General features: G+C 37.8%; 1 protein-coding gene across 6 annotated transcripts in view; it reads left to right on the top strand.

Moving 5' to 3' along the window:
- Window positions 1-13045, top strand: part of ATF6 (activating transcription factor 6) — a 214878-nt gene that overhangs the window by 60002 nt on the left and 141831 nt on the right. For 3 of the 6 annotated variants that reach the window (XM_021089515.1, XM_021089512.1, XM_021089510.1), the window contains exons 10-11: window positions 109-171; window positions 5668-5799. In XM_021089515.1, the coding sequence (XP_020945174.1) occupies window positions 109-171; window positions 5668-5799 (195 nt within the window). The remainder of the gene's footprint in view (window positions 1-108; window positions 172-5667; window positions 5800-13045) is intronic. The other 3 variants (XM_021089514.1, XM_021089516.1, XM_021089513.1) reach the window with 1 other exon arrangement.

Here is a 13045-nt window from a genome sequence, read left to right as displayed (position 1 = left end):
ATAAAGCAACATCTCGAGGAGGTTGTGCATATATTAGGTATTAGGTCTTTAAAAAAATAATAATTATTTGAAATTGACAATCCTTTTTCCTTCTTTGTTCTTGGTGAGGTGCTGTCCCCTCACAGAACCAGAATCTTTACAGTTTGAGACATCAGACTTGGATGAAGAAGGGTAAATCATACTACTTTATTTTTTGCCCTTTTTTTTTTTTTTTTTTTTTTTTTTTTAGGGGCCGCACCCATAGCATATGGAGGGTCCCAGGCTAGGGGTCAAATTGGAGCTATAGGTGATGGCCTACACCACAGCCACAGCAACGCGGGATCCGAGCCACGTCTGCGACCTACACCACAGCTCACGGGGAACGGAACGCCGGATCCTTAACCCACTCAGTGAGGCCAGGGATCAAACCCGCATCCTTATGGATACTAATTGGGTTCATTACCACTGAGCCACAATGGGAACTCCTCATACTGCTTTAAAGTCCAGTTACTCTGTGGTGTTGTTATGAGACTATGTTATAAGGAAAAGGTTGCCACAGAGAATACTGAATTGAATTTGAGTTGTCTGGAACTAGTTAGAAATAAATGTCTCTAATTCCAGTATTCTCTACTTTTGTCAGCTTTCCATTATTTTTACAGGAAGAATTATAGTTTTTTATCCTGACATGAGCCTGTCCCTAAATTTGGCTTCAATTTTTTTTCCCCAATTCAATTGCAAAGCACATTTTGCTGTATGATATCACTATTGGCTGTAGGTTAAAAGTTACTGTATAACGTACATGTCAGACTTCAAACCACCAAGTATACATGGTTTTGTTCAGATAGATTTTTAAATGAAATCTAATTCAAGTTTTTGGCTAAAAGTATTTTCCACATTTATCAAAGTGACACATAAACTGAAGAAATACAATATGACTAAATACCAGGTGTCATTGAATCTGGGATTGCAGAGAGGTAGCAGAATTAAGGGCAGTTTTTTTCCCTAGTCTTAATTTATTCATGTTCTTCAAAAAAGTATCAACAAAGTAGTTAGTTCTCTTTTCTTCCAGCCTCTGTAGATTTCATCTTTTGTTCTTACAAATGGCTTGCAGTCTATCAGTAGTACAGAGCTGAGTTTTGAGGGCATGGAAAATTCTGTTGATGATTTTCTTTAGTTTTGGCTTTCATGTGAGTGGTATATAGGGAGGCTTATAAGGAATATCCTGGTGACTATCACATATGACTTGGCTACCTTTCCCCTCCGATTCGATTTGTTGATGTGAAAGGGAAGCAGTTGAAATCAGAAACTTACTTACATCTTTTGTTAACTTATTTCTTTACTTTAAGTCACTATGTCACTTTCACAGATAAAAGGAGATAATGTAACTTCTGCTGCTTCTATCTTATGAGATGGCAATCAGTGAGAAACTAGGGCAGATGAGAAAACTGTCAGCATTTAAGTTGATCATTTTGGTATTTTCTTTAGACTATAAATCTTAGTTTAACATGATATAAGGACCAGGGGATGATTTGTCTGAAATAGCTTTCTCAGGCACCATTTTCAGTACTGAACTGTGCAAAACATAAATAATAGAGGAATGCACAGCTTTACTTTGTAATAAGTGGAGGTCTAGCCTAATATTAAGGTAGTACAGGCTAACTTTGAAACTTTTAATTTATCAAAATATATATGTATTATATAATTAAAATTATAATTATATAATATAATAATTATTATATAATTACGTGTATGATATGTAATTATTATATATTTTTTCTAGGCAGTTTGTCATTAGTTTCTTATTTTCTCCATAGTTGACCTGTTTTGTCATTTCAGTAAGCATCTGAAACTTATATTTTAAGGGTCATTCTACAGATTGTTTTCAACCAAGTTATGGCTGATATAGCAGGAACTGTGTGTGCTGTGCATCTAGACTTCATGGTTGTCTGTGTGTTCTGAACATAAACTGGCATCGATACCTTATGTTTCCAGTTAATTGATCACAATCCATGACTTCTGAGGAGCTAGAATTGGGGAATTACAGACACTCTGTATGCTTTATATGGCTTTCTATCTCAGCCCTTTTACTAACTTTCTCAATACAGTAATGTTGCTTGCATTCATTCCCCTCTACCCCCCATTTTTGTCTGAAGTGAATTTGAAAATGAGAGATAAATGGAAATAAGGCATTTGGAAAGAGAAGTTGAAGACAAAAGAAGGGCAGACAGTTACAGAATATTATGGGTTGGCTATATGTTGATACCGTCTACACTTGGTTGGTTAGTAGTTTTCGTGTTTTGTTGTGTTAAACTTTTATTTATCAAACATTTTCTATGCACCAAGTACTAGTCTAAGCACTTTAGATAAGTTAATTCCTCCTTGAACTATAAGTATTATTGTCTCCATTTTATAGATGAGGAAACTGAAGTCCCAGTTAACATGGGCAGAGCTAGGATTCACAGTCTGCATTTGGAGCCCTTGTGTCAATCACTAATAGAACAACAGCCATGCCATGCAGAGAAAAAGAAATTGGTGTTTGCAGAAAGAGGAATTAGGACTCTATCCAATAATTTAACCCATTTTCCTGAAGCTTAAGACTGGATATGAAAGGAGAAAATATGTATTTTATGGGTTGATGGGACTGATGTAACTATAACAGAAAAGAGATTGCACTCAAATTTATAGACATCTTGACATTTAGAATCATTACAGTATGTCTTTCTCAAGTAAGAGTATACCAAAGGTTGTTTGCTGTGTTAAATGACTCATTGACTTCACCAATTTAATTGCGGGTGTTATGAGTTATCTATTGCTATGTAGCAAACCATCCCAAAAAACTTGAAGGCTGAAAGTCATTTATTTTGCTGAAACATCTGCAATTTAGGAAGGGCTCAGTGGAGACAGCACTTCTTTGTTCCCTGGAGTGTCAGTAGGTTGGCTTGTGGTAGGGGACCTATTTTTAAGATGGCTCACTCATGGCCAGCAAGTTGGTGCTGGCTTCAGCTGGTACCTGAGCCAGGTCTGTTGGCTAGGTGTCTTTTTTTTTTTTTTTCATTTGGGCCTCTCCACAAGCTGCTTAGCCTTCCTCACAATATAGTGGCTAGGTTCCAAGAATGAGCATCACCTATTAGAAGAGTGCTTGCTTTATAATTGTTCATTGAATGGATGAAAGAATATCAGGTTGTTTTCTTGCTCTTTTTGGCTAACTTGGCAAACTGCCACCATAAAGTAGGTGTTTCAGAGTCTGGTAATCCTTGGTTCTAAAAACTGCTACTTAGAGGATTTTTTTTTTTTAATATCTTGACTATTGATCTATTTCTTCATTCAGTCAAATTTCTGTTCCTAGTAAATTACCCCTGATTACTTCTACCCTGCAAAGATCATCTGTGAACCATTTAATAAACAGAGAAAGAAAGCTCTTTTAAGATTGGGAGAAATTCCTTGAGAGCGCCCTGTCTTTAGCCTTAGTTGCAATGAAAATTAACATAATTTCCTGTTCCTGGATCTGGAGATGTTGCAATAATGAGTTCACCACCTGCCATTTAGGGTTAGTTTCCCTAAAATAAAGACCTTGATTTTTCTCCTGGCAAGAGGCAGAATGGTACATAAAATTCATTTGTTACTTAAAAAAAAGAAGGAATGTCTCCTATGGGTCAGGCATTGTCCTAGAATAGCACAGAAGTCTCTATACTCTTTAACTTATAGTTTAGTGAGGACATAAGAGATAATGAACATAATAAGTAAAATGATACAATTGTAAATTCCTTTTTTTTCCTTTTCTTTTTTGGCCACACCCACAGCACATGGAAGTTCCCAGGCCAGGGAGAGAGTCTGAGCTGTTGATGTGGCAATGCTGGATCCTTAACCCCCTGCACTGGGCCACGACCAAACCCGGGCCTCCACAGAGACACGCCGGCTCACTAACCCACAGTGCCACTTCGGGAAGCCCTACAATTGTAAATTCTGTGAACAAAAGGATAAAGTATGGCAGGGTAAATGGTTTTACAAGTGTGAGGGTAGATGTTGGAATTGTAGTTTATTTATTTAGGGACTGTAGTTTTAAATAGTGATTAGTGTAAAGTAGACATTTGAAGTAAGACTTGCAGGTGATAATTAGGCATATGGATATATGGGGCGAGAACATTCTAGGCAGAGGAAACAGCTGGTACAAAGACCTAGGATGGAAGTGTGCCTTGTATGTTTAGGGAAAAGCAAGGTGGGAGGGGTCAGTGTGGCAGGACCAAAGTGAGCCAGGGGGAGAGTAGTAGGAGATGATGCCAGAGAGGTATGATGGAAGGAGAGGTTGAATTTGGTGAGGCCTTGGTCATTTTAATGATTTGGGCTTTTACCATGATAGAAATGGAGAGCAATCTGAAGATTTTGAGCAGAGAAGTGACATAGTAATCTGACCTAGATTTTAAAACAATCACTGCAGTTGCTATGTTGAGAATTGCCTGAACCTGGCAGATAGAAAGAAGCTGAGCCACTAACTGGGTCATCTTTGGGACACATAGCCCTTCCAAATTTATAAAGCATGTTCACATCTGTCATCTGATTTGAATCTTTGGAAAAACCCTGTGAAATATTTATTTTTCCTATTTTACATGTGTGGAATTGGAGGCTCAGAGAAGTTAACTGACTTTCCCAAAGCTCTCAAGTGGGAATTCTCAGAGCCACCCATTGAATCCAGATTTCCTGACTCCAAATTTTGTGTTCTTTCCACTATTCCACATTAAAACCTGAATATCTCCATGCTTTTTTCAGCTTAAAGTGATTTCAGTTTTTCATGTGCCTTTCTCAGGCAGAGCAGTAGCAGCATATGGGTTTCCTTTGGGTATGGGAACCAGTATGGTTCTTACCTGCTGAGATGAATTGAACTTAAAATTGACCTACTTGTACCATAAGGAAATAGGTTTGCAATGAACAGAATAGATTTGGAGATATGCCATTTTTTGTTCAGCTACTTGTTTTGGAAATTGGGTATCTGAAATCATCTCTTTAGGATTAAGTTGGCTTTATAAATTAGCCTAAAACAGTTGTTGGCTTTTAGAATTTCATAAATGAAAAAGAAAAGTAACAATTTTCTTCTTTTTATATTTTTTCCAGACTTTTGGGGAAATTGAAATTACTTGTATTTTATTAATCTATGCTTTTCAGGCCCATTGACCTATAGCATGAGCAAGGTTTATTGGTGTAGTGATTATTTTGTGGCTTAAAACTGTTGTGACTCTTGCAGAGTAGCATGTTTCTGGTCTTACAGACATAGAGACTTCTATTTTTTTTTTTTTTTTTTTTTTTTGTCTTTTGTTGTTGTTGTTGTTGCTATTTCTTTGGGCCGCTTCCGCGGCATATGGAGGCTCCCAGGCTAGGGGTCCAATTGGAGCTGTAGCCGCCGGCCTATGCCAGAGCCACAGCAACGCGGGATCCGAGCCGCGTCTGCAACCTACACCACAGCTCACGGCAACACCGGATCGCCAACCCATTGAGCAAGGGCAGGGACCGAACCCGCAACCTCATGGTTCCTAGTCGGATTCGTTAACCACTGCGCCACGACGGGAACTCCATATGCCTGGCATTCTTGATGCATGGACCTGCACAAGTAATTCTGATTTGCTTCAGAGCTACATGTAGTATGCATTTGTATGACATTTTGATTTCAGTTATTTCTTATCATTTTAAATTTTTCAGTATATTGGAACAGGATTCCAGGCGAATGAATCCTAGTGTGAACCCTGCAAATCAAAGGAGGCATCTCCTAGGATTTTCTGCTAAAGAGGAGCAAGATACATCAGATGGTATCATCCAGAAAAACAGCTACAGGTTAGATGGCATGTCTCTATTAAATTGATTTAATGAAACTGAAACAGAATTATGTAGTATGACTGTACATCTAAATTGTTTATCTACAGTTTTAACTAGTAGAGCGAACGGATTGCAAGGACGTTAATAAATTTTACTGTTAAGATCTCTTCTAAGAATAAATTTACTTTTTAAAAACTCCCAGTTTTAGAATTCTTGTAGAGATGTGACCTTAAAATCTGATTGTAACTATTAATATACATATTATATTGTATATAACCTCTTTAATATAGTTATTTTATGTCTATCATATGTTTATATATATAATACATTTAATATTTGCTACTATATAATCTGTGGTGGATAAGATTTGGTGGAATAATATGTTTGAACCTATTTGCAGTCATTAGATAAAATCATTTATAATTGTTTATTGTGATCTTTGTTGAATCTCCTTCCCTTGTCATAATTTGATATTCTCTCATAAATTTCCATATAGTTTGTCGATAGTAAAAGACTTAACTCTATGAAAATACAATTTCTATATTATATTAACTAGAAGAAGGTTATAGTGGACCTTTTCAGACTTGTATACTTTTTTTTTAATGGCTTGTTCCTGCAGCATATGGAAGTTACTGGGCATCACAGCTGCAGCTGTGACCTACCTGTGGCAAAGCCAGATCCTTTAACCTACTGTGCTGAGCCCGGGATTGAACTCGCACCTCTGCAGCGCCCCAAAGTGCTTGAGTCAGATTCTTAACCCACTGTGCCACAGTGAGAAATCCAGACCTGTATACATTTTGATAAACATTTCCCTTGGTTGCCATAAGCTGCAGCATAGATTGCAGATGTGACTCAGGTCTAGTGTTGTCATGGCTAGGGCATAAGCCTCAGTTGCAGCTCTGATTTGCCCCCTACCCTTCCATATGCTGCAGGTGTGACTGTAAAAAGAAAAAAAAAATTTCCCTGTATTATTTGGAATTTTTATTAGAGTCAAATGGAGCTAGGTCCTTGACTAAGAAGGCAACAGGAGGTCATAGTGTGGCAACTGTGGCACAGAATAATGTTTGAAAATCATTAAGGGAGTTCCTATCATGGCTTAGCAGAAATAAATCTGACTAGGAACCATGAGGTTGCGGGTTCGATCCTTGGCCTCACTTAGTGGGTTAAGCATCCAGCGTTGCGGTGAGCTGTGGTGTAGTTCACAGATGCAGTTCAGATGTGGCGTGGCTGTGGCTGTGGCTGTGGCCGGCAGCTACAGCTCCGATTAGACCCCTAGCCTAGGAACCTCCATATGCCATGAGTTTGGCCCTAAAAAGACCCCCCCCCCAAAAAAAATCATTAAGGATTTGTTTACTCAACTCTCTAAGGTTTTACAGGTCAAAGGCCATTTGGGAATCATTCTTCTGATTTTTACTCTGTTATACCCATCCTATTTAATGAGATTATAACCATAGCTCTTCAGGCTTATCTCCATTTAGTCTTCCTGGAAAAAATGCTAAAATTCATTTTGTCTAGGAATTGGCAGTGTGTAAAGTACTATGCTAAGTGTGGCAGAGGATCTGAAGAATTGTATGGTAGTGACTGTAATGTAGCATAGAATGTGATGAACCATAATATTGGAAAACCTAACACTTCCTGCTTTTTTTCTTTAATGCCAAAATTAGCCATACTTCAGAAATACTGATCTTAGTGATCATGTAAGTGTTCCTGAATATTACTAGAGTTTAATAGTTTTTGTAATTTTATTGAGTGATTTTTCCACGTTTGCCCCACATGCTCTGTAACTTTTTCTATTGTTGTCTACATGAGAGCCATCAGAAGTTACATTTTTGGGAGTTCCCGTCGTGGCGCATCGGAAATGAATCTAACTAAGAGCCATGAGGTTGAGGGTTCGATCCCTGCCCTTGCTCAGTGGGTTAAGGATCCGGCATTGCCGTGAGCTGTGATGTAGGTCACAGACACCGCTTGCATCTGGCGTTGCTGTGGCTGTGGCGTAGGCCAGCGGCTACAGCTCCGATTCAACCCCTAGCCTGGGAACCTCCATATGCCACGGGTGCAGCCCTAAAAAGACAAAAAAAAAAGTTACATTTTTATGAAGTTCCCTTGTGGTGCAGTGTGTTAAGGAACTGGCATTGTTGCAGCTGTGGCACAGGCCTCAGCTGCACTGTGGGTTCAATCCCTGGCCTGGGAACTTCCACATGCTGTGGGTGCAGCCAAAAAAAAAAAAGGTTACATTTTAACGGGTAGTCTTTGGGTTTATGAGGATTGAGAGTGTACTACTTAGTGATATAGCTTGTTGCTAAAAATAAAACAAGCTATTGAATAGACACCTGAAATTGCAATTCAGGTGAGCTTTATAAGAACACTACTTATTTTGCATTAACCATAAATAGAATCCTTCACTTATTTGTCCACCCATGATAGTGTAAGCTAACATGGTGGCTCCCAGAATGCATAGAACTCTGTACTAGTTGAATCTAGAGGTCTGAATGACTTGTAGCTGTAATTTATCAGCTTTTAAAGCAGTGTGTGGATAATAACTTATATGGGAAAAAGAATGGAGATATGTGTGTGTATATATATATATATATATATATATATACCCATATTAATATATCCATGTATAAGTATGTATGTGTAACTGATTCACTTTGCTTTACACCTGAAACCTAATACAACTTGTAAGTAAAAAAACAAAACAACCCCTGTCAAAAAAACACCAAAGTGGTGCATGTAATGTAAGCTATCTCTCTGTCCCCTGCCCTAAAGTCACCATTGCCTGTGCATAATCCAGGTTACTGGTTTTAGTAAAAAAAGGAAATGATTATTAGTTGTTGGCTACATGCAAGTCTCTTAAAGTATCTAAGATTATTATTGAGTCCCTTGGAGATTTAGCTTGGTGCTGGTCCATTAATTTGACATTCTTGCTTGCGTCATTATAAATCATGAATAAAAGATATCAAAAATATTTGTGAAACATTTGAAAGCACCAAATATGAATTTGTTTTAAACTGAATCTTAGACATTTATTTATACTCAACCACGACACTTGTATTTTTTTTTTTTTTTCTTTTTTTAGGGCCACACCTATGGCATATGGAAGTCCCCAGGCTAGGGGTTGAATTGGAGCTACAGCTGCCGGCCTACACCACAACCACAGCAACATGGGATCAGAGCCATGTCTGCTCATGGCAGCAGCTCATGGCAATGCTGGATCTGCTACCCACTGAGCAAGGCCAGGTATCAAACCTGCATCCTCATGGATACTAGTTGGGTTTGTTTTTGCTGTGCCACAACGGGAACTTGCTATGTTAATTTTTAAATGCAGCTTATTTTATATTATGTTTCATTTTTTAAGAGAGTTACAGTAACTGATTCAAATAAAGTATTATATTCTAATCTCATAATTTATAATATTGCATTTGCCTAGCATTTAATAATTAACCACACATATATTTTCTGTGTTAGAAATGTATGGTATATAAATAAGATGACCATATAATTTGTCACCAAATTGAGACACTTTTAAGAATGAAAGGTAGTGTTAGTAATAATTATGTCAGGACATTCAGCATAAATCAGGACTATTTTGGATAAAGGGAAAAGGGTAGTCACCCTACATATAAGGCATCAGCCAGAACCTTTTTTTTTTTTTTTCCTAGGAATTTTCATTAACTCTAGCTCCTTAACACTGTCCCTCACTAGTGATATATTTGTTGAAATTTTTCCTGTTATGGAATGGTTTGCAAACAGCCTAGAACTCTGACTAGCTCAGGAGTCGTATGGATCTAATTGTCTCCAGATTGCCTGCTGGCTTAGAGTCTCCCTTTTCTTTCCCCATCAACTCCACCCAGTCCCTTCCCTGATATTTCTCCTATCAGATTTTTTCTTTCTTTTCCAAAGAAATTTTTGGCCAATAGAACAAAGCCAGTCAGCACAGATGTGCAGAAATCATTATTTATCACATGGAAGTAAAGTTATAAATCAGAATTACATTTTCAAAAGTAGTTTTAGGCTTTTCTGATGGTCTAGAATATTTGTATTTTTGTTAAGTGCGCAGACCTGATTTTTAAAATAACACAGTTGTGACAGATCTTTGTTCTTAGGGTTTTTTTTTTTTTTTTTTTTAGTGTGGCAAACAGCCTCCTCTCATAAACATTCAGAATTTACAAAGTGTAGAGTTTTCTTTCTTCTTCAACAGTTAATTTAGACTGATTTCCTTTTGTGTGTACAATCATTACTTGTGTACCGCTATCTCTGTTTTATTCCAAATAACTGTAACAGGCAGAAGAAAGGACATCAAGAATGTTTCTGGTGCAATCTGAAGGGAAGAATGATCTACATATCCTCAGCTGTTGCTTTTTTCCCTTTGTGTGTGGCATACATAGAAGTCTCTAACTTTTATCTTGAAGTTAGTTTTCCACTCTGCCAAAATTATTTTTGTCAAGGGGGCCAGTGATTTCAGTGTTGTCAAATTCAGTGCATATTTCTGTCTTCATCTCACTTGATCTTTCCTCAATATTTGGCTGTTGTAGATCACTCCTTCTTAAAATATTCTTTTATATTACTATGTTTTTAGTTTACTCTTCTTTTAAGGGGCTCTGCTTCATCTTTGTAGGCTCCTCCTCTATCTTAAGGTTTGGAACTGTGAACTTCTTGTTTTTTTTTCTGCCTAGGTGATTCATTCATAATTTAGCACACAGTCCATTTCTGTATATCCTAATGATTCTTGAATTTATTTCCCATCCAGACTTCTCTTCTGAGTCTCCAGAGTCATATATCCATTAGTTTCCGTGACTTCTCTTTTAACATTTCAAACCTAACACCTGTACAGTGGAACTCTAGGTTCTTTTCCATGTTTTCTTTTTCTTTCTTTCGTTCGTTCGTTCGTTCGTTTTAGTTCTTCATTTATTTATTCTTTTTTGGCTACTCCACGGCATATGGAGTTCCAAGGCCAGGGATCAGAGCTGAGCCAAAGTTGCAACCTAGGCTGCAGTTGCAGCAATGCCAGATCCTTAACCCACTGTGCTGGGCTGGGGATTTAACCTGCATCCCAAGATGTTGCCAATCCCACTGTGCCACAGTGGGAACTCTTCCATAGTCTTTTTCCACCCACTTTTCTACAATAGTCTTCTTCATTTCTGTTGTGCAAGCCCAGAAACTCTGATTGCTTCCTTTCAGCAAATGCTGGTGATATTCTTTACAAATATTATCTTGAATTAGTTCATTCTTCCTCATCCTTCACTGCCCTAGCTTAGTCCACAGAATCTTCAGCTCTTGCCTGAATTACTACAGCTCTCTCCTAACTGGTTTCCCAGCTTCCCCATTTGCCTTCATTAAAACTGTTTTTGGTACAGTGACAAGATGTAAACCTAAATTAAAATATATTACTTCTCTACTTAACACCCCTTTTGTGGCTTCTTGTAACATTTAGTAATTGCTCATCATAATCTGGTCTCAGTCCTTCCAACCTCATCTTGGGCCTCATTCACTTCCTCACAACTCTTGAGCTGGTGAGTAGTCTTCCTTAAGTTCCTTGAACCCTCCTTTTTCCCACTTGCCTTTATTTAGAAACTCTTCTCCCAGTTTCTGTAGGATTTGTCTCACCTTTGTGCCATCTCCTCATTTTATCTAAAGTAGACATTGCCACTGGTTTTCTATTTCAACCATATGTTTGTTTCTTTCATAGCTCTAACCACAGTTTGGGTTTATTTTATGTATTTGTTTTCTTATATTTAGTCCATCTTCTCCATTAAGGCCTTTAAGGAGAGAGACTTCATTTCCCTTGTTCTGTGTTGGAATTCCAGCACTTGGCACAGTACTTGGCACACATTTGGTATTCAGTAAATATTTGTTGATTGAATTAATGAAAAGTACAAATCTAGCCATGTCCCATTTTATGTTTATAGTTTTTATTTTTGGATTTTAATATATCTAGCTTTCTAAATCCAGAGTATTATATATAAAGAAATTCAAGATAGATCTAAGATTTCTTAGTGAAAAAGGTTAAAGTAGCAGACTGAAGAGAATAAATATCAATAATGCCCTCAGCTCAAATTCTAATTTTTAAATCAGATTTTGCTCCCTACTTCACATGTTAGATCTGAATTCATATGATATAGATCACTGTGATGGAAAGTTTATATTTTGAAGCTAATGGAATAACTGATTAATGTCACTCTGATGTTTGGCTAGAGATTCCTCCATGGTTTTAAAATTTATATTAGCTTTTCAACATTTTTACTTTTCTCCTGCCTGTTATTTTTTGCTTTTCTCTACCACACACACAATTTTAAGATTGTCAGTCTGTTATCATAGAATTGTGAATGACGGAGTTCCTGTCATGGCGCAGTGGAAATGAATCTGACTAGGAACCATGAGGTTGCAGGTTTGATCCCTGGCCTTGCTTAGTGGGTTAAGGATCCCGAGTTGCCATGAGCTGTGGTTTAGGTCACAGACATGGCTTGGATCTGGCATTGCTGTGGCTGTGGCATAGGCTGGCAGTTACAGCTCCGATTAGACCCTTAGCCTGGGAACCTCCATATGCTGTGGGTACGGCCCTAAAAAAAAAAAAAAAGAATTGTGAATGACCACAAAAACTTTTGTTCTGGTTATGTAATACTTTCATATTAATAATAATCTTTCCTATCAATCAGTGAGTCTTTCCCCTCTTACCATGTTACCTCCTCTGTTCCAGCAGCACTTTGTATGCCTTGAGCTCATTGAAGATATGAACCATGTGTTATCATTGTATACCTAGTTTCTGGTACCATACAATTGCCCAGTAAATATGAACTACCGTGATAATCTTTGTAGAAAATTGGAAAATTGGAGTTCTTGTTGTGGCTCAGTGGGTTAAGAACCTGAAATAGTGTCTGTGAGGATGTGGGTTTGATCCCTGGCCTTGCTCAGTGGGTTAAGGATCCAATGTTGCCGCAAGCTGCAGTGTAGGTCGAAACTTGGGTCCTGTGTTTTTGTTGCTATGGTTGTGGTGTAGGCCTGCAGCTGAAGCTCCAATTCAGCCCCTAGCCTGGGAATTTTCATATGCTGATATGGCATAAAAAGAAAAAAAAAGAAAAAGAAAATCAGAGAATGACATTTGTGTTGTGTTAAAATTATATTTGCTTTTTTCTTTCAGTATGTTCTATTTGCTATATATATTTTTCTTTTAGGGCCTGTGCCTGTGGTGTATGGAAGTTCCCAGGCTAGGGGTTGAATCAGAACTGTAGCTGCCGGCCTGCGCCACAGCTACAGCAATGCCAGA

Source organism: Sus scrofa, chromosome 4 (genome assembly GCF_000003025.6).
Source record: "Sus scrofa isolate TJ Tabasco breed Duroc chromosome 4, Sscrofa11.1, whole genome shotgun sequence".
NCBI classification, from domain to species: Eukaryota; Metazoa; Chordata; class Mammalia; order Artiodactyla; family Suidae; genus Sus; species Sus scrofa.
The sequence above is the reverse complement of the archived record's forward strand: the minus strand, read 5'-3'. Positions and strand labels throughout refer to the sequence as shown.